This window comes from Monodon monoceros, unplaced genomic scaffold (genome assembly GCF_005190385.1).
Source record: "Monodon monoceros isolate NGI ecotype Baffin Bay Population unplaced genomic scaffold, NGI_Narwhal_1 Super_Scaffold_2, whole genome shotgun sequence".
In the NCBI taxonomy this organism is placed as follows: Eukaryota; Metazoa; Chordata; class Mammalia; order Artiodactyla; family Monodontidae; genus Monodon; species Monodon monoceros.
In genome coordinates, this window is record NW_021703776.1 from 102,602,125 (window position 1) to 102,624,506 (window position 22,382).

The following is a 22,382-nucleotide window of genomic DNA, read 5'->3' on the forward strand; positions in this document are numbered from 1 at the left end:
AGTTTTGGAAACTGTGTTTTCTTAAAGCAGAGTGTCCTACATGGCATGGTTTGAACTCACCTACTCCACGCACGTTTTCCCTTTGAATAAGTGGAAAAGGGAAAGCACACAGCATTTAATGCGATGACTCCTTTAGGAGTTCAAATTTCTCAACATTCCCTAAAGGACTATTCAAGGACACTCTATAAAACGTCAACAAGACCTGCAGATCTTCTCCTCCTCTTCATCATCATCAAAGTGGTTACAATGTTTAGAAATGAGAGAAGAGAAGCAAATTGTGGATCTGGTTGGTTTTGGAGAATTTATTCAATCGTCAATCCAATTAACTGACCATCTTTAACAACTTATGTTTATAAAATGCATTACCTATTACCCAGACATATGAAACAGGCTTAAACCTTCAAACATAATTCAGCCCATGTTCTAAAAACAGGTGCTTTCTCGGGAAGCTGTCCACGTGCAGTGCTGACAGCCACCAGTGGGTGCCATCCCCAAGGCTCACACACAACAGTCGAGTCACGGCGAGGGAAATCCGGGTGATGTTAGGTGTCTACTGTGATATTGTCAGGACATCTGAGAAAGGCAAATTATGTTCTCTCTTTGTTTTTTCTTTCTAAACATATTTGACAACCGATCTTGTATTAACATTTGTGTTCTCTGAGATGATTCTTTTGTACGCCATCTATGCTATTTCAGCACAAGGTATCAATCATGGATTAAGGACAAGGTCCTGTATAAAGAATATTTATTATGTCTTAATTGTCTCAAAAGCTTGGCATAGTAATTGAAAATTCAAAGGTCAAAAATGCTACTGTGTTTTTCTTGTTTTTCAAGAAATCAAGAGGGCAACAACACAGAGATTGATAGAAATACATTTTCCTTGTCTCTTTCGCACGTTATACTAAGTGGAAAAAGGTGTCAGGCTGTCAGGACTTTGTGATGTTTTCCACCTAACGGTGAATATGTCTTAGAATGCCTACTAATAGAGATACTGCCTTATAGGTAGAAAGACTAACAGACAAATCATGAAAGAGGTCATACGAAGGAATGTGAACATTGGAAAACACGTTTAACCTCAACAGCAATCAAATACAGATGAAAGCCCAACCTGAGATGTCATGATTCACCAATCAAATTATCACACACAGAAAATGTATTAATCACAAGTACTATATGAGAGAGGAAAAACTGATCAAATATTTCCGGGAATCCAACCCAAGAAAAGAATCTCAAATCCAAAGATACGTGAACGAAGTTGTTCATTCCAGCAGTATACATAATAGGAGAACACAGGACACATTCTAAATATCACCAACAGAACAGATAACTAGATTATAAAATAGCCATATGATTATATAGATTTAGTCAATAATATAATGTCTATACATACTTTCAGAGATAAACATCAGAATAAGAGGTACAAACTACTATGTATAAATTAAATAAGCTACAAGGATATATTGTACAGCACAGGGAATATTTTATAATAACTATAAATGGAATATAATTTTTTAAAATCATGAATCACTATGTTGTACACCTGAAACATAAAATACTGTGAATCAACTGTACCTCAATAAAAAAAAGTAAATAAAAATCTCACGAGAGGACTTCCCTGGTGGCGCAGTGGTTAAGAATCCACCTGCTAATGCAGGGGACGCGGCTTTGAGCTCTGGTCCCGGAAGATCCCACATGCTGCAGAGCAACTAAGCCCATGCTCCACAACTACTGAGCCTGCGCTCTAGAGCCCATGAGCCACAACTACTGAGTCCGCATGCCACAACTGCTGAAGCCCGCACACCTAGAGCCTGTGCTCCGCAAAAAGAGAAGCCACCGCAATGAGAAGCCCGTGCACTGCAATGAAGAGTAGGCCCCGCTCGCTGCAACTAGAGAAAGCCCACCCACAGCAACGAAGACCCAACACAGCCAAAAATAGATAAATAAATAAATTTGTAAAAAAAAAAAGTTAAAAAAAATCTCATGAGGGAGAAAGAAAAATGAACCATAACTTGCACCATCATAAAAATGAACTCAAAATGGATCACAGACTTAAATGGAAGACCTAAAATCATAAAACATCTTTCTAGAAGAAAACATAGAAGAAAATCTTTGCAACTTTGGCTAGGCAAAGATTATGTAAGATCCCAAAACCATAACCCATGAAAGAAAAGTGATTGATAAATTAGACTTCATCAGAATTTAGAACTTCTGATCTTCGAAAGATACTAATGATTATGAACAGACAAGCCACTGACTCGGAGAAAGTATCTGCAAAGCACACATGTGATAGAGCCTTGCTTCCATGACATGAAAAGAATTCTCAAAACTTGATAATATGGAACAACCCTAACTTAAAATAGGTAAAAAGTTTGAACGAAGATATATGGGTGACAAACAAGCACGTGAAAAGATGCTCAATATCCTTAGTCGTAGTAGGGAAATGCAAATAAAACCATAATGAAATACCACTGTACGTCCACTAGAATGGTTAAAGATTTTTTTTTTTTTTAAACCTACAATGCCAAGTGCCGGCAATGATTCGAAGCGACTTCTTCTCTTGCAACCTGCTGATGAAATGCAAAATGGCACAGCCGCTTTGGAAGCAAGCTTGGCAGTTTATTACAGTTAAATGTATCCTCCTCGTATTACTCAGAAATGTCACTCCTACTTACCCAAGGGGAATGAAACTTACGTTCCCTCGAAAACCTGTCTGTGAATAGTGACAGTGCTTTATTCCTAATCACCCACAACTGGAAACAACCCAAATCAGGTGGGAGATGCATGAAGAAGTGGGGCCGTCTTTACAGTGGAATCCTACCCTACACTGATCCATTCAACAGAGCACATGCTTCTCCCTGCCCTGTGCTACGTAAAAGGGCAGACCTAAGAGACTACTTATTGTATGATTCCACGTATGTGATTGCATTTATATAACATTCTGGAAAAGGCAAAATAAAGTCAAAAAGCAGATCAGTGGTTGCCAAGTACTGGGGGACGGGTGACGGAAAAGGGACAGGAAGGAATTTGGGAAGATTTGAAACTATTTTATATTTGATGGAGGTGGTGGTTATATAATTCTACGCATTTTTCAGAACTCGTAACTTGTAGACTAAAAACAGTGAATTTTTCTCTTTAGTTTTATGAATAAAGTTTCATAATTTGGGAGAAGATGAAAAGGTTCTGGACGTAGATGGTGGTGATGGTTGCACAACAATATGGATGTACTTAATGCTACTGAACTGTGCATTTTAAAGTGGTTAAAATGGAAAATTATGTTTTGTATATTCTACCACTCTAAAAATAAAGTTTCGGGACTTCCCTGGTGGCGCAGTCATTAAGAATCCGCCTGCCAATGCAGGGGACACGGGTTCAAGCCCTGGTCCAGGAAGGTCCCACCTGCCGTGGAGCAACTAAGCCTGTGCACCACAACTACTGAGCTTGTGCTCTAGGGCCCACGAGGCACAACTACTGAAGCCCACGTGCCACAACTACTGAAGCCCGCGCGCAGAGAGCCCATGCTCCCCAACAAGAGAAGCCACCACAATGAGAAGCCCGTGCACCAACGAAGAGTAGCCCCTGCTAGCCGCAACTAGAGAAAGCCCACACGCAGCAACAAAGACCCAATGCGGCCAAAAGTAACATAAAAATAAATAAAAATTGTAAAAGTTTCATAATTGCTAGTCATTGATTTTTTAATATCCTATTTTACCTTTTGGTAGCAATTGTATTGTCGACTGAAAAAAATACACAACATGAGAGTTCTAACTCAGTTTTATTTGGGGCAAAATGAGGACTGTAGCCCGGGAGACAGCATTTCAGATAGCTCTGAGAAGCTGCTCCAAAGAGGTAGGGGGAGGCAGAAGGTGGCTGCTCGTCACGAGGAGCAGACGTCACCATGAAGGATTTTGTGCTTTTCTAGATACGAGGAGATGCAAGAATTGGGCTCATAAAATCTTCTCTTGAAAATATCTAACCATCTGAAGACCTGTCCTGACAGTTTTTCCCAGAGCACAGAGCACCTCATACCTGATCTCCACCTGAACCCCTTTCCAGGGGGTGTTGAAGGTTAGCAGCTACAGCAGCACTGGATTTAATCCTCGTAAAGGCAGATGGCAAGTGCCAATCTGTAGGTGACAGTATTTGAAGCACATTCATCTCCATCACATTACCAGTCCTACGCCATCCCAATGAAGCCCACTGGGCTTCAAATGACCCCATTTTTAAAGTCAGGAAACAGGTCCATGTAGGTGGTCCGATGACGTACGGCGAGCAGCCTGTGGTGGCACCCTTGCCCTCCGTGTTATCAGAATCCATCTGGCCATTTCGCCTCCAGAAAGATAAGTGCTCCTTGCTTTTCCTTTGCTGAGTGACAGCAGAGGTGTTTCCTGAAGCTCCGTGCGGATTTTTGGAAAGAAGGCCAATTCGGTTACTAATTAATTTTATTCAGTAGCCTGAGAAGAGATTTGAGTCCACAAGATTCAAAGCTCACTTTTAACAAGTGCCTCTGTTCCCTTGGTTTTCTGTTACGCAGGAAACAAAAGTTTCACGATGTAACGCTCTAGCTAGGTGCAATGACCCTGATGGTGTGTATTCTGTTCTATACTATTTGAGGGTTTTTTTTAGGTGCTGATCACGACCCACTAAATTGACTTTATCATCCACTAATGAGTAGTGACCATGGTTTGAAAAACACCTGTAGTGAGCCTGGTGACACACACTTTAGTGTCTCATTAACAGCTTTTGTAGGGGAAGGACTGATGTTCACACGAAGGAGCCTGTTCATCTGTGTGTGAACTGAATATACTTTAAAAGTTAAAAACTATTGAAAAACAGTCCTTACCTTTTAGATCCTCGTTTCCTACTCCTGTGACCAGCACCGCGGCTACTCCAACCATATAATGACCTTGCTGTTTCTCACGCCTCCACGCACCATCCTGCCTCAGGGCCTTTGCACAGGCTCTTCCTCCTGCCTGAAGCATCTTCCCCCAGATATCCCATGACTAAGCCCTCACCTCCTCCAAGTCACCTTCTCAGTAAGTCCCTCCCTGACCACCAGTTTGAAACAGCAGCCACATTCTCAGTGAGCCTTGCCTTGCTGTTTTTGTCCTATTCGGGGCATGTTCACCTTCATTATTTAGTAAATTTATGTATTGCTTATTGTCTGTTTCTCCCAGTTAGACTATAACTCCAGAAAGGCAGGGATCTCTGCCTTTTCTTCACGAACACATTTCACCTGGAATGGAGCAGCGTCTGGCCGATATCTAACACCGGCTGATGGAATTTCTCAAATATTTTCTACAAATTAGAATGAATTGATGGCAAGCTTTTCATTGTATCTGGTCTGGTGAAGAGGAGCTGGGCGCATGGTCCTGGGTCCCACCCATACCCCCCACCCGCAGACCCAGGCTGATATGATGATTCCCAGAGTGTAAGCCTCAGAGACACCTGCAGCAGAGTCAGTCATCACGCGTACTAAGCATGCAGATTCCTGGGCCCCACCCAGACCTACTGACTTCGACTATCTGATGGCAGGACCAGCAGTCGTATTTTAAATAAGCCCCGACCCCCACTAGCTAGCTGTTTGGACTTTGAGGTTATCAGCATGCTGCCAGACCAACCCGGACCGTGTACACTCTGCTAGCAATGGCTGGAGGATGATGACGATGGCGGTGCTGGTGAAGGTGGGGCTGGTGGTGGTGGTGAAGGTGGTGCTGGTGGTGATGGTGACGGTGGTGTTGGGGCTGGTGCTGCTGCTGCTGGTGGTGGTGGTGCTGGTGCTGGTGACGGTGGTTGTGGGGCTGGTGGTGGTGGTGCTGGTGGTGATGGTGACGGTGGTGGTGGGGCTGGTGGTGGTGGTGCTGGTGGTGATGGTGACGGTGGTGGTGGGGCTGGTGGCGTTGGTGTTGGCAGTGGTGCTGGTGTTGGCAATGGTGGGAATAATCAGGCTGCAGGTTGGTCAATACCTACCCAATGTCAAGCACCACCTAAGTGCATTAGCTCATTTCATCCTGTCCATAAGCCAGAGGTCAGCACCATTATCACCCACCAGAAATCTGAGGACAGGGGTGCAGAGAGGAGGGGTGTAGGTGATTTGTTTGGGGTTATGGGCTGGTGAAAGGAAACCCAGTTGTAGCTGGTCTGGTTTCCTGACTGTACTATTTCACTGCCAACAGTGTGGTTCAAACTGCTATTTCTTTAAAGTGAAAATAAAGAAATCTTATTTTTCTCATCTAGTAGGCCAAAAAAAAGAAATCTACAAGTAGGTCAAATAAAATCAAGCAGGAATTACTCAAAGAAGGTCAGTTTTTATAAATTCCCACTGAACCCACAAGAGGTGGTCTGGGCCTCCTGGGTCTCCCTCCCCTTGTCTGTGGTACCGCAGGCAGGCAGGAAAGATGCCTCGCATGCCCTGGGCCCTGCTGGGCCATCCTTGGGGCCCGGGGAGGAGCCCTGCGGCCAGGCCGCCTGTGCCTTTCCGGGGAGACCGCAGGTTGCTTCAGCTCCCCGCCATTAGGTGAGCCGACACCTGGGCCTCAAGCCTGAACAGACCCTACCCGGGCACCCCTGCTCATCTTCACACCTCAGGGTCACCTGGGAGCCCAGGCCAGCACTGGCTCGGCCCCTCAGGCGCAGCTGCTTTAAACTTCCCAAGTGCAAGCTCTCCATCTGGGGTGACAGAGGAGCACCCCCTGCTGCACGTGTGCTTCCTGTCTCCCCCTGCTCTCCAGACCCCACCCCTGGGGCCTTGGACTTCGCTGAGGGACACCTTAAAAGTGCTCAGGACAATTTCAATAAACATCTCCCTTCAACCTCCCTTTGAAGTCTTCATATCCACGCTTGCGGTTTTATGTTTAAATAGGGCACATGGCCTGTGGGCTGAGTGCTGTGTTAACAGCATGGAATTGTGAAAGCGTGTGTCCGGATCGGGCTTAGAATGAGGACATCCCTGGCACTGCCTAATTGCCATCTGTTTCTACCATTCTGCGGGAGAGCTTCAAAGATAATGGCATTTATTCTGGAGTATTTACTCCACTGTTTGGGACAGTGATATGTAAATGGTCCACCCAGGGCACTGCCCACTACAGCTTTCACGTCTCAGAGAGTTCTTTGTGCTCCCAACGTGAGCTGACAGCTACAAAGGTAGAGGTGAGTTTCCAATGAAAACAGCCGAAGGAGCAGACTCCAGACCATCACCTACCCAAGGAGGAGGGATGGCATCGCTGACAGGTCCCAGACACTAAATAACACAGGGCACCAGTGCACAGGAAAGAGGGAAACTGTGTGTGTGTGTCTACACAGGGAGCTCCTCTCATCTAAGAAGTAAGGAGAATAAGAAAACATACGAATTGTCTGTTGCAAAAAAGACACCGAGAAAAGGGGAATCAGGAAACATTATAGAGGATGGTGAGCATGGAGCGCAAAAGACGGGGGAATGCGAAGCGGGTGTCAGGGACACACCTCTCTGAATATACCCTTTGTATGGTTCTGACGGGTTAGAACCAAGTTAATGTTTCACAATATTCGATCAGTAAGGAGGAAGGGAGAACTCCAATGAGATACAGAAACAGAAGAACCAATTAGTGTGTTACACATAAATAACATAGCAGCACAGAGGAGGGTGGGCAAGGAAAGAACTGCAAGTACATTCTTTCTCTCATCTCTCTGTCTTGTCAGATCTGGCTGCTACAATAAAGAACCTCCAACCTGGGCATCTTGAACAATAGACATTTATTTCTCTCAGTTCTGGAGGCTGGATGTCCGAGATCGAAATGTCGGCAGAATGGGCTCTTGGCGAGGACCCTCTTCCGCCTTTCAAACGGCCGCCTTCTCGCTGTGTGTTCACATGGCAGAGAACACACGTCATGTGCTCTGCAGTCTCTTCTTGTAAGGGCGCTGATCCGTCATGAGGGATCCACATTCATGACCTCATCTAAACCTGATCACCCCCTAAAATTCCATCTCCTAACACCATCACACTGGGGGGTAGGGTTTCCACATAGGAATTTGGGGGCAGACACAAACATTAGCTCTGTAACATACTCGAAAGCTAAAGGCAAAAGGATACGGATCCAACTTGAAAGGTTTTCTTATGGCCAAATCTGTGACAATTTGAACATAATAAGTAATGATAATAATAGATTATAATCTGTAGGATAGAATATAAATTCATGAGTCCATACTGATATAAATAAATAATTGAATAAATAAATGAATAGGAAATAGTGAAAGCTCTTCTTACAGTAGTATTACAAGTGATGAATACAGAACTGTGGACTTAGAAAACCATCAGTTACCACCCAACAGCATCAGAATCAATTCGGGCGAGAATAATCAATGAATGTAAACTAGTGGGCGATGTTTGAATAGAAACAGAATATTTACATAGTCTCAAAGTAACTCCTTATGAGACGCTTACCAATTGCAAAGGGAAGAAGAATGGTACAGTGGAGAAAACTGGTAGGCACCTCTAGGGGTGGACCAGCTGGGCGGTTTCCTGAGGTGTCAATCTACACACAGAGAGACCCACTAGAAATGTAGAAGGGTGGCAAAAATTATGTTTACTAGAATTCCACTGAAGAAGAATACTATTTGTGGATAGAAATATACTCCAAGCCTCTCCCTCCCCAACCCAGAAGACTAGGAAAGGCAGCCCCTGACGGGAAGTGGGGCAGGGGTGGCTGTAAACACCAGAGGAGAAGCCGACTGGCCACTTTCACATCTCCACCGTGCACACCTCTGTTCCTTCTTTCAATATATTATTTTTAAGCATTAAAAATATTGGGTCACACCTACTGTACAGCACAGGGAACTATATTCAATATCTTGTAAGATAACCTATAGTGAAAAAGAACAGATATGTGTGTGGAGATTCTTGACAGCAGGACAAGCTCTTAGTTGACTTCCCATTTTCACACCTATCCAGGTGCTTGTCACGTAAGCACGTGCTAGCAGATATGCAAGTGCGCAAACTCTTTTGTTTTTTCTTCTGATGGACAAAATTTGGACCTTAAATTTTTTGATCAGTTTTCCCCAGAGAAAAACCTGAATGCCCTATTTTGGGATTACTTTTGAGTTGGAAGGAGATTTAACAAATCTTTAGTTTAAAAAGTAAGATGGAAAAATACAACTTTCCTGCAAAACTGAAACCAACCTAGAGAATGTTCTTAGGCAGTTTTGATTCAATAAAATCTCTCTTTTTTGATCAGTTACATCTCAAACTAGCCTTAAAAATCAGCAAACAGTTGATAAATCAACAGTGTGATGAGTTGTCTTCATTTTCTTTCTATATTGAATTCAAAAAACAATTTCTAATAGAATATTACTTTTTGATTTTCAAGTGTTAAAAATTTCAGACTAATAAATCTGATGCTTTTTGATATTTATAATGACAAATGCTTACAAATAAAACTGTTCAATGGAAAATAAAATATTGTGATAGGAAAGAAGTCACAGAATTCAGAGGATTCTACTACCATACAGATATGGAACAAAAGCCTGATTTATCATGATGTAATCTTTCAGACATACAATACCTTGTAGAGACTGAAGTTTGAGACACACCTAGCATAAAATACATGGACCCTGTGACTGTGCAGTCCTTTCCCCTGTGCCCTACCAGGAATATTTATCTTGCATGGGCACATCTTTATACCTTGGCTTTATATGAAAGTTTTCTCTGTATACGTATTTTCATCTTTATTCATTTTTTGTTCGACACTCTGACCTGAGGTCTTTCCATTTTGGCATGCATAGCTCTGGTTCACCATTTTCACTTCGTGAGTATATCACAATCTATTTTTCTATTCTTTTTCAAAATGTGCGTTTGGATACGGTGTTTGTTTTGTGTTTTTATTCGTTTGGGAGCTTTGTTTGGTTTTGCTATAATCAACAATGCTGCAAGCATCTTCTCGTTCTTAATGCACATGTGTGAGCATTTCTTTAGGGTGTGTACCAGCAGGGAGATTGCTGGATAGGAGAGCATGCTCTGTTCTTCACTAATTAATAACTTTACTAGATATTACCAGTCACTCTGCAGAACGGTTGTTCTACTTTATGCTTCTGTCGGCACCCTCGGCCTCACCAGCACTTGGTATTGTCCAGCTTTTAAATTTCTACCAATCTGATGGGTGTGAATTTGTTTCAATTCTTATACTCCATTACACAGAGTGAGGCTTCTCAGCTTCTCATATTGTCATTAGCCATTTGAGAGTCCTCATCTGTCATCTGTGTGTTTATATCCTTTGCCTATTTTTCTATTGGGCTATTTGTTTTTATTATTGTTACCAATTAGTGTGTATATGTGTGTACTCTGGGTACTAGTACTTTGTTAGTCATACATGTTGCAAATATTTTTTCCTAGTTTATGGTGTGTCTTTTCACATTTAAGTGACATTTTTAAACAACGGAGCAGTTTAAATTTTAATGAGCTCCAATTTACCAGTCTCTGCCTGTTTTTATGTTATGTTTTTTAAAATTCTTTAAAAAAAATCCTCATTTACCCACTGAATCGATATAATTCTATGAGGCAAACATTTATCAAAGCACTATTATTTTTCCTTAAGTTCCAATGTAGGTCAATGAGAGTTTTTGTTTTTTGTTTTTGGCTGCATTGGGTCTTCGTTGCTGTGCATGGGCTTTCTCTAGTTGTGGAGAGCGGGGGCTACTCTTCGTTGTGGTGAGCGGGCTTCTCATTGCGGTGGCTTCTCTTGTTGCGGAGCACGGGCTCTAGGCGCGCAGGCTTCAGTAGTTGCGGCTCGTGGGCTCTAGAGCGCAGGCTCAGTAGTTGTGGCGCACGGGCTTAGCTGCTCCGCGGCATGTGGGATCTTCCCGGACCAGGTCTCGAAACTGTGCCCCTTGCATTGGCAGGTGGATTCTTAACCGCTGCACCACCAGTGAAGTCCTGGTCAATGATTTATTAGTGGCTTTTCCAATGCTTGCACTTAGATTATCTTCATAATCAGTCCTATAATTGTCTAAATGTTAACACTAACACTTTCTAGCAGCAAAATCTTTTTATAAGTGTTTTTCAGTTCAAACAAGATATCCTATCTGTAAGTGATCTTTTTTAAAAAGAAGATCTTTTAAGTGCTTAGGTATCTAATTCAATACTGAGGACCTGAAAAGTAACAATGGCTTAGCATATGCTCTCGGATATGGATTACCCCATAAATCCGGGCACTGCTCCCCTAGATCCGCCCAGGCTGCTATTCCCTGAATGCCTCCCTTTCTTCCAGCTACTCCTCCAATTGCCTGCTGTTGCTTCACATTGATTTTTCCCTGGTCTCTTTAGCCACATTAAAAACTCCTTCTGACCAGATGTAGCTTAAACCGCTGTTTTCACCCCCAGCACTTAGTGTAGTAGTTTATAAATGGAAGGTGGTAAATGAAGAATTGAACAAACATTTGGTGTACACCACTTGGACAGGATTGTTTAGATTTCATACAGCTGGTAAATATTTATCTACAGCTCAGAAAGCAGCGATCCACATTCGCTTCGTTTTCTGCTGGTGAGGATTCCATCCTTTGTGTAGTACAATATGTTAGCCTGACTTTGAAGTCGTGAGAAATTATTTTTGGACTCCGTCATTCCTGCCTCTTCCTTCCCCTCTTCTGAGCCCGGGGCTCCTGCCGTGGGAAGGCCATGGCCACTGATATCTTTCAGGCCACACTGTCCCAAGGTCATTGCGTGAAAAGCTATTCCCGCCCCCGCCACCAGCCACTGTGTGCAGCGTCCTGAGGGCCCCGGCTTGGGTTACATACCCACCTCCGCGGACAGTCTCGAAGGTGGTAGGAGGGGGAGAGTGACTTCAGTTCTATTATACAGAAGCTACAGGAACTTCATAGCGCACTTTCTGTGCTCATGGTACGGCACTAGGTGCCTTCTATGCATAAATGAGGAAATGAAGGTGCAGACATGTAGGTGGCTGCCGTCAGGTTAGACACCATAAAAGGCACCCCAAAATGCTCAGGGCTCCCACGGAGGTGTGACTTCATGAGATTTCTCTCTAGTCACAATGATGAAGAGCAGTTTTAATTTTTAGTTGCAATAATCAATAACCATACTTCTTTTACCAATCTACAGTCAGTACTTGAGGAACTAAATTTATGGGTATTAGAATGACAGTGCCAGCTATGGAACGTGGGGATCTCTAATTTCCTTCAGTAAGAATGTGTTTTAATGATTTGGTCTTGCAGCTTCACTCCGGGACCGGGCTGTCCTCGCGTCAACCACACAGAGCTGTTGGCTCATGCCAGACGGGGACATCCTGGGGCAGGGCAGGATCTTGGTCATTTTGGCGCCTCCACTGCCCAGCCCCAGCCTGGCACACCTGCGCAGGTGGTGGCTGGGTGGGTAGCTAATGTTAATGGGAAAAGAATAAGCCAGAAACTTGGGTCCTTTGCCCTCTGGAAGGTAACCCCAAAGGTGAGGAGGGTGCACCCAAGCAACTACTTATCAATTGGTATAATGGGGGAGGGAACGGAAGAATGATGAGCATTCGGACAAGACAAATCATTTGGACTTGGAAAGATAAAACAACGTTAGCAAGAAAAAGATGGGAGCCTGAACTCACAGCGGAAGCAAAATGTGTAGCATGGACAAGTGGTGAAAGATGAGCTATATTCCTAAGCGGCTAGAAGAATTAATTTAGAAAGTTAACGTTCCCACTTTCAGGAGCAGTATTTTTCTTTTTGTTTTTACACAACTCTCAGTTTCGTTATTCACATTTTGCAGGGACTTCACACAGCTCTCCACAACATGGGGAAGGATCAGACTGGAATCTCTCCTGGGTGGACCGCTGAGGTAGTGAGGAAATCTTGTGGGCTTGGTCTTATTCTGTTAAAACAGTGAAGGAAGATGGTAACAAGGTTGGTGGACCAGCCACTGCCATCTGTGACTCCCACGAGCACTGTCCAGAGTAACACTTTAAACATGCTTCTGAAACACGACAGAAAACACCAACGATGTGTGTGTGTCACACAAGTCACCATTCGCAAAAAGGATGAAATCGTGTTTCAGAAACCATCCTGGTGCGAGTGTAGTTTCATTAGCAGATTTATACTTAAGAAGTGGGATACTTTTTGGTGAGGACCTTATGCTAGAATTGAGAATCAGGCTTACCGCTGCTCTGTAATCAATTATCAATTACCATCATAGGCTTATATTTAAATGCAACTGAAATTGAAGCAAACAGTGAAACTCAAGAGCTTGGATTTGCACACTACTGCACAGTTGCTTGTTCAGGTGTGTATTTAACATCTCTTCATATTCCAGTTGCCATTACTAAATGCATTATTTGACATCTTAAATTGAAAATCACTCAATTCATATGGGATATTTTAGTCTTATCATATGCATTAGGGTGATATCCTTTTAACATCTTTATAAAGAAAATGTTCCTAATAACAAAAGAAAAAAATAGGCTAAGAAAAAAAACACCATAAAAAGAAAATTAACTATGTTGAAAGTAATAACTGAGAAGTAAAATATAGGATATATGATTATGAAGTTTCTTTCTTTGTAAGCAACAGTAATGTATCCCTCGAAAGGATCATACAGCAGGTATTTGTTGCAGCCACAGCTACCTTCTTTGCACCCAAAGCTCCCAAGTCCTCCAGTGATGCCTCGTGCTGGAATGAGGGCTGGGGTGCAGAGATGTGTCTGTTTGTCCCCTGGGTTGGGGTCTTCTCTTTGCACTGCACTCCCTGGAGAATCAGTCTGCAGCTCTCCCAACTGTATTCCACTGTTAGTTTTATTTGACGTCTGTTGGGCTGGTGGCAGGAGGTGCGAGAGGGGAAATCCGATGTTCTCTGTCAGCCTCTTTGGGCCGGCACAGCGTCCTGTCCCGGGTCTCAGGGTGTGGACTCCAGTATCCCTGCTTCTACCTGTCACCTGGGCTCCCCTGTGAGCTGGCCCCTTCTCAGAGTAGAAATGGGTTCCCCATTGTCCCAAGGCCACCGTTTTTGTTGCTTTTCCCTCTGAAGATTACAGCTTATTTTTATTATTTTTTATTATTATTATTATTTTTTGCGGTACGCGGGCCTCTCACTGCTGTGGCCTCTCCCGTTGTGGAGCACAGGCTCCGGACGCGCAGGCTCAGCGGCCATGTCTCACGGGCCCAGCCGCTCTGTGGCATGTGGGATCTTCCCGGACCGGGGCACGAACCCGTGTCCCCTGCATCGGCAGGCGGACTCTCAACCACTGCGCCACCAGGGAAGCCCTACAGCTTACTTTCAGAGGGAAGATGAGGAGGGGTGTGCTCAGGACTCTGCCCATCTTCCCAGTCAGTGCCTCGTGGGGTTCATGGAGAAGAAGCTTGCAAGACGGTGCAGGTCTCTCTGCCTGTGCAGCCCTAAGGGGCTTCACGCTCTCATGCTAGCCCACACGTGGCCTTTAGATGTCACTGAACATTTTTAGCTGAATCTTAGTTCCAGCTTCTATGGCATCCGGCCTCGTCTGCCCCAGGTAAGCAAAGGCTCAGGTCCTGCTTTTCTTTGCAGACGTCTGTCTTTCTCTTGATTTCCAGTTGGTTGCTGTGAAATCTTTTAATTCTCTCATTAAATGCTCGAGGACATTGAAGGTGGTTGTCATTTTTTCTTGTTGTGAGCTTGGGAGTGATGCTCTTTCCAGCTCTCTATGTCTCTCAGATGAAACTGGAAAATTCTAATCTGCTTTTATTCCTATCCACTGAATATTTAATTTCAAATATTGCATTTTTCAGCTCTAGAAGTTCCACTTATATCTTCTATTTTCTTCCTCATTATGGGCCCATTTTTCCTTAAATCCCTGAGCACATTTATAATTGTTAGAAATCCCTGGCCTGCTAATTCGGTCACCTGTGTTTCTATTGATTAATTTTTCTCTGGTATTGGTCATATATTCCTGCTTCTTCCCTTCACTAGTAGTTTTTTTTTTGTTATTAAATGCGACTATGTGAATTTTACTTTATTGAGTGCTGGGTTTGTTTTTCTTTAAAGAAAGATGAAGTTTGTTCTGGTAGGCCATTAAATTACTTGCTGATTAGCATAAACTATTTCGAGAGTTGTTTTAAAGCTTTGTTAGGAGATTCTAGCACTGGTTTGTCCTAGTCCTAATGCATTGGCCCTTCTTGGGTCTCTCCTGAATGTCCTGGGTGGTCAGCCAGGATCATCCACTCTGGGTGGTTGAAGTTCAAACATCTCCCAGGCTCTGTGTGAGCTCCGGGAATGGTTCCACTTACAGCTTTCTGGTTGTTCTGGTCCTCTGTTTATCCTCATGGGATTCTGCCCTGCAGCAGCACATTCAAGGTGTCCCTGTGTGGATTTCTGGAGTTCTTCCTCAGCATAGCTCCATCATTTCCACTACCACCTCCCCACAATGCCCCATGTTAGGCCCTCTAAATTCTTGTCTGTCTCCTCAAGTCTTTAAGACAACTGTGTTTCACGTGTGTTTCCCCTCCTGCCTCATGATCCAGAAAGTGTTCCCATGCAGAAAGCTGATGATTGTTGAGGCCCGCTTCATTGGTTTCCTTTCTCTCAGTGACCACAGGCCTGTACTGCCTGTGGCCCAACATTGGAAAGCAGTTTTGTTTTCTCAAATTTGCCTACTTTTCAAGTTACGATATAAGGGCAGTCTGTCTCAGCATCTTCATCATGACCAGAGGTGGCAGCTTCTTTATGGTTGTTTTAAGATCTCCTTTGTGGATGTGGTTCAGTTTCACCACATATGTATAGGTGTGAACTTATTTTTCTTGCTTGATATTTGTTATGCCTCCTGTATTTGTGGGTTTATATCTTTCACCAGTTCTTAGAAGTTCTCAGGAATCATCTTTTCAAACATTGCCTCTTTTCCATCCTCTGTTTTATCTACTTTTTGGAACTCCAATTTGACATTCTCATTCCAACCTCCCAATTTTGAAACCTCTCAGTCATATTGTCCCTCTGCTCCCCCACTTTTGTGGCATATTTTGGGAAATCTTTTCCTACCTGCCCGTAATTCTAAAATTCTCTCAACTGTCTCTTATCTGTTTAACTTTTCTTTTGCATTTTACTTCAACAATGAATTTTTTTAGTTTTATTGAGGCATAATTGATGTACAAAAAACTGCACATATTCAATGTACACAATTTGATGTGTTTGGATATGGGTATATACCAGTGATGCTATCACCACAATTAAAGTGGCATTTAAAAAAATTATTTATTTATTCTTGGTTGCATTGGGTCTTCATTGCTGCATGTGGGCTTTCTCTAGTTGCAGTGAGCAGAGGCTACTCTTCGTTGTGGTGCGCAGGCTTCCCATTGCGGTGGCTTCTCGTTGCGGAGCACGGGCTCTAGGCGCACGGGCTTCAGTAGTTGTGGCACGCAGGCTCAGTAGTTGTGGCTCACGGGCTCTAGAGCGCAGGCTCAGTAGTTGTGGCACACGGGCTTAGTTGCTCCACGGCATGTGGGATCTGCCCGGACCAGGGCTCGAACCCGTGTCCCCTGCATTGGCAGGCGGATTCTTAACCACTGTGCCACCAGGGAAGCCCTAAAGTGGCACTTTTAAACAATGTTCTCTTTGGTTCTTTTTTGTTGTGAAGCAGTAGAAAACAATATTTAATTTTATAGAAAAATTTAATATAGAGTAAAATTAAAACCCTTTTATTATGAGCCATTTGAGAATAAGTTCCTGACTTGAAGCCCCATCACCCCCAAGTACCTTTGTAAGAGGGAAGAACAAATCTGACTCCATATTGGATCCGTTACTTTTACTTTAACCTTTGTATTCTATTGCTTTTGCTACACATTAAGAATGTTGCCTATAGCCTGAACTATATAGGGTAGCCCATTCTCAGGGCTCTGACCTTTAAAGGTATAACAATTTTGCATTCATGTAGAATGAAAACGAGATAAAAAGTTGCAGAAGAGAGAATAACATTTGTCTTGTTGGAGGTTTATAAGGACATTGTGACCAGACCTCTGTGGACAGCTGCAAGAAAAAAGGATTCTGGCCCAAGAAGGATGAAGTAATCAACCCCACCCCCACCCCTTTAATATAAAAGAAGCCTGAATTCTAACTCAGGTAAGATGGCTCTTTGGGACGCTAGTTCATCATCTTCTTGGTCAGCTGGCTTTCTGAATAAATTCACTATTCCTTGTCTCAACACCTCATCTCTCAATTTATTGGCCTGCCCTGCAGTGAGCAGTATGAACTTGGATTCCGTAACACTTAGTATTTTCTGCAAAGACTTTCTTCCTGCATATCACCTACAATCATCAAAACAAGGAAGTTAATTTTGCTATATAACTCCCATCTTATCTTCAGACTTCATCAATTTTTGCAACTTGTTCCAATAATATTCATTACAGTGAAATGATCCAGTTCAGAATCATGCATTGCATTCAGCTGTCATGTCGTTTTTTTTCTTCAGTCTGAAACAGTTCCTCAGTCTTTCCTTGACTTTCATAACTTTAACACTTTTGAAGACTAAAGGACAATTGTTTTGTAGTACGTCCCTCACTTTTTTTGTCCTTACTTCTTCAGGATTAGGTTCAGTTAGGTATCTGCGACAGGATTAGCACATAAGTGATGCTGTTTCTTCCTATTGCATCTTTTCAGGTGGCACACAATTTTGATTTATCCCATTACTGAAAATGTTTACTATCATCAGTTTAGGTGGAGTTTTGTAGGCTCTTCCACCAGAAATTATTCTTTTCTACTAATATGCCAGCGCCCACGTGTACTGCTTGCAGATCTGGAATCATATGAAGTCATTGGACACCTCTGTGCCTTTGCTCAGCCTTGTCTTTCTACCTAAAACGACCCTTTTCTCTCCCCATAATCCCCACACTCGTTGTTTTGGAACCAACGTCTGTAGCTTGTGGGTACGTAAAGGCCTAATTACATTCACCCCCCCCCCCAAAGGCCAACAAGTCATAAGTCGTCTTCGGACGCCTTATCCTGAGAAGCCCTCACTCTTCTCCGCATTACTGTCTTGTCCCCTTTCTGTCTTGTCCCCTTTCTGTCACTCATTAGCATCTTGCTCTCCACCTTTGTCGCTGCTCAAACGCAAACTCTCCCGCACTCGTTCCGCGACGTCTCTCAGGGCCGTACCGGCTCAGCACACCCGCCTCTGCCCGCAGTCCGCAGTGCGCATGCCCGACACCTCCCGGCCCGCCCCAGGCGCGCTCGCTCCCCGCGTGGGTCCACCGCTGAGTTACTCCGCCCCCACCCCGCGCCGCACAGTCTGAACACAGAAACCAGTCTCAGGTCCCACTGCGGGGCGCGGGTCCGCTCCCTCCCACTTCCAGCGAGACTTCCGCCGGCCGTAAAGCTCGGAGCCAACTGCTGCAAAGCGCCTTGCGACAGAGCCCGGGGCCGAACTACAGCCGGTAACCGCCCCCGCGTTAAACAGTAGGCTATCAGGAGCCGAGGAAGGCGGCCGCTCTTTTGTTTGACGTCCGCGCTCGGCCTGCGTTCCCCGGAGGTGGCTCGGAGCCGCCGCGGCCAGGAGGGGAGGGCCCGCGCCGGCGCCTCCCGGCCGCCATCATCCCGGCGTGCACCGCGGCGGCGGGCCGAGCCGGCCGCCATGTTGCGATAGTTTGTTGTTTTCTTCCTGAAGAGGAGCAGGCCGTAGGGCCAGCAACCCGCCGGCCGCGCAGCCATCCGCGCCCAGGCCCGGCCCGCTGCCCCCCGTGTCTCGTCCCCCGCCGTGCGTCTCCAGGCCCCGGCTGGCCCGGCGGCCCCCACAGCTGGCTTGGTGGGGCGAGGCTGAAGGCCGGGCCCAGCGAGCACTATGGCGGCCGCCCTGGGAGCGGGCGGAGGAACCGGCGCTGGAGGTAAGTGAGCGGCCCCGCGAGGGAGGCGGCGGCGGGGGGCAGCGGGCCGCTCCTGGCCGTCTTTGTGCCCTCGTGTCCCTGCCTTCACGGCGGTGAGGCCTCAGGCTCACCTGAGGCGGCGGGCGGCCTGCGCGGGGGCGGGGTGACAGCGCCCGCCCCCGGACCCTTTGGGGGAGGGTCGCGGCCCAGGAGGTGTTGTCCTGTCGGGCTCCGGGTGGTTGGCAGCCCCGCACTAGACCCGGCTAAGACTCGTCTACATGAGGGGACGTGTTTGTGCGGAGTTTCGGAGAGCAGGGAGTCTGAAAAAATAACCTCCCCGGGCTGGTCTCATTTTCCATGAACTCCTTAGTGGTCTGATACCGACCCATTAGGGCTTCGTGATCAGCATCCTAAGAGAGAGAAACGGGGCCGAAGAGGGTCAGGTACCGATGCAGTTCTTCTGGGTAGTTTCTCTTGTTTTCCTAGCGTAGATGAGTTCGATAGGGGACCTAACTCAAAACAGATTTACCAAATCACTTTCTGGTTGAAATCACATTTTGTTGATTGGGGTTTTTTTTTTTTAACGTGAGAAAAACACTTGAAAGTGACTTTTACGATAGTTCGAAAACTTTGATAAAGGAGACCCTTAACTGGTAAAGTATGAACAACAGCAGTGTTTGGGCTTAGTTCTCATTATTGAAACCATCCTACTGCGTGTTCTTTAGGAATGCTTATTTATGAGTACATTGCAATAATCCTGTCTAGGTCTAAGTATTTTGGTCTAAGCATTGAAGCGCTCATATGGTGCAATGGAAAAACCCACAGAGACTAAATGCAAGAAATGTCACTTCTGGCAGTATAATTTGATGTATGCCATTTTTCTGTCACGTGATTTTTTTCCTGAGGCTTTCTAGTTAAATTTTGAAAATACTTGGTTTACCTTCCTTACTTGGTTACTTTCTGGGGTTCAAAATCATGGTTCTGTATCATTTTCAAAGTGTAGTCTGGGAACTCCTGGGTCAGAAGTGTTTCCGTTAATAGTACTAGTGTCACTTGCATGTTTTGCTCTTTCACTGGAGCACAGTGGAGTTTTCCAAAGGCTGCGTGACACGTGAAGGCATCGTTGTACAGGTGGCCAATGGAATGTGTGCTTGCATAGCTTTTTGAGTTACTCATTTTTAATTTCGAAAATAGCAAATGTCAGTGAGTGTAATTCACATAAACAAAAGCTTTTCGGTGTCTTCAATAAATTTGAGTCCGGAAAGTTTTTGAGAATGGCTATTTTAGAGGATTAAGTAGGTTTTGTCCTTGATGATTTGGAGTTTTTCCTTCCATTTTGTCACAGGTGCCTGGTTTCCCATTGCTTTTAGACTAAAGGCAAACTCCTTACCAAGACTTGTGAGTTCTGCGTGACTCGGTCGCCCAGCCTGCCCAAGCTCTTGGGTCAGCCTGCTTCCCTCCAGGAGGACCGCCCCTGCCCTCGCTCTGGCTCTTCATCCCCCAGGCCTCAGGCTCCTTGGGAGGCCTTCCTTGAGCGTTCTTTCTTCTGTCTCAGATGTGTCCATCTCTTGCTTGTGTGCCTCCCTCACCTAAATTCTGTGGCACTCTTCTTTCTTCAGAGCATTTATCTGAGTCTGTGATTTTATTTGGTTATTTCTTTACTTTTTTAAAATCTCCCTTCCCCGGGAGCCTGTAAGCCCCTTGAGGACAGGAATGCTGCCTGTTTTACCTGCCGTTTATTCCAAGTTCCCGGCATGTAGTGTATGTTCAGCAAACACTTGACAAATTAGTGATTAAAGAATAAAGTATTTTCTTTATGAATCCCTTTGCACCCTTTTCTGTGCATATGTAAGTTGCACATTTACAGCTGTGTGGCTTTTTATGGTATGAATGGAATCACGTAGTGCGCCCCAGTTTGCTTTGTTCACTTAGTAGTAGGTCTTGGTGATCTCTCCTGTGTTAGTAGGTGAGAGTTACATGGATCCACCATTTATTGATTAACCATTTTTGTATTGAGGGGCATTTCAGTTATATGTCCTTTTCCACTGCTGTGGAAAATTTTGCACTAAACGTCTACAGACACATCTTGGTGTGCTTAAGCAAATATTTCTGGAGGGTTGATAACTCTAGAAGTGGAGATACGGTGTTGTAGGCTACAAATATTAAAAACTTTTTGTGTGTGTGTTTTTTTGTTTTTCAGCCTTGCCTCTCGGCATGTGGGATCTTAGTTCCCTGATTAGGGATTGAACTGATCAGGGATTGAACCCGGGTCCACACCAGTGAAAGCCCGGAATCCTAACCACTAGGCCACCAGGGAACTACCGCTCCCACCCAAGTTTTTTTTTTATTGAAGTGTAGTTGATTTACAAAGTTGTGTTAGTTTCAAGTGTAGAGCAGAGTGATTCGTTTATATATATTTACACATACATATATTTTCTTTTTCAGATTTTTTTTTGTCATTTGCTTTCATAAATTTTTTTCGTAATGGTGTCTCCATGCCAAGAGTTCCTCTGTGCTTTTAATACCTTATGCTTCTGTACTTTTTTATGTTTAGCTTTTATTGCATATGGAATTTTATTTTGGGTGTGGTGTGAATTTGGGGCTTCTAACAGTTCTAATATGATTTATTGAATTCTCTATCTTTTCCAACTTTAGAACATATTAAATTCTCATTCATAGTTTTAAAAAATTACTGCTCCATGGTGTGTGTCTACATATATTATAGCATGTTTTTCAGAAATTTCGATGAGCTCTGCATTTAAAAAAAAATAAACTTCAGAATCATCACATTCTATAAAGAATTCTGCTGAAATTCTTACTGGGATTGCATTGAGTTTATTAATATAACTTCGGGATGATGGTTACTTTTACAATATGGGTTCTTTCATTCAGCAACAAGAATGTCTTGCTGTCAAGCTCTTTTTTGCCCGTCAGTTATCTACCACATTTCTGAGTACCTGCTCTGTGCTGGGCACTGATCTAAGAGGTTGGGATACATAAATATTGGAATAGAAGAGATTGCAGATACGAAGAAAATTTTACTTAAGGTAAGTTCCATAGGAGAAGGGATCTCTGTCTTCTGTGGAACTTACCCTTAGTAAAATTTTCTTTATATAGTTTTCATACATTTCTTGTTAGTTTTATTCCTAGATATTTTGTATTTGTTGTTGTTGTGGATGGTATAGTTTTTCATCCTATTATATTCTGGAATTTGTTGCTGATCTACTATAGAAAAACTTTTTTTTGCTTATTGTGTATAACTGGCTTATTGGAATCTTGTTTTAAGAGTTTGGTGCTTTAGATTTTCTAGTCAGACTGTCATATCTCCAGTCTCTTCTATTTCAGTATTTATGTCTCATTTCTTTTTCTTGTACTTCTCGTTCTAGAACCATTTCTTGTCAAGTCCTCCAATATAATGTTGGGTAGTAGGGGTGATGACAGGCATCTTTGTCTTGTCATCCTGTCATGAGTTTAATGAGCGTTCTTTTAATGTTTTACCAGTGAGTATAGTGTTTGCTGTAGTTTTCTGGTAGTTACTGTTTGTTTAGCTCAGAAAGCTTATTTTTTGAGTTGGGGTTTTAATTTTATCAAAGCCTTTTCTGCACC

General features: G+C 44.0%; 1 protein-coding gene across 8 annotated transcripts in view; it reads left to right on the plus strand.

The window, feature by feature from the left end:
* Positions 1-18,387: 18,387 nt before the first annotated feature.
* The window catches only part of RBM33 (RNA binding motif protein 33), a 114,323-nt gene continuing 110,328 nt past the window's right edge, over positions 18,388-22,382 (plus strand). For 2 of the 8 annotated variants that reach the window (XM_029233005.1, XM_029233006.1), the window contains exon 1: positions 18,388-18,797. In XM_029233005.1, the coding sequence (XP_029088838.1) occupies positions 18,755-18,797 (43 nt within the window). In that variant the 5' untranslated portion in view covers positions 18,388-18,754. The remainder of the gene's footprint in view (positions 18,798-22,382) is intronic. The other 6 variants (XM_029233010.1, XM_029233009.1, XM_029233008.1 and 3 more) reach the window with 6 other exon arrangements.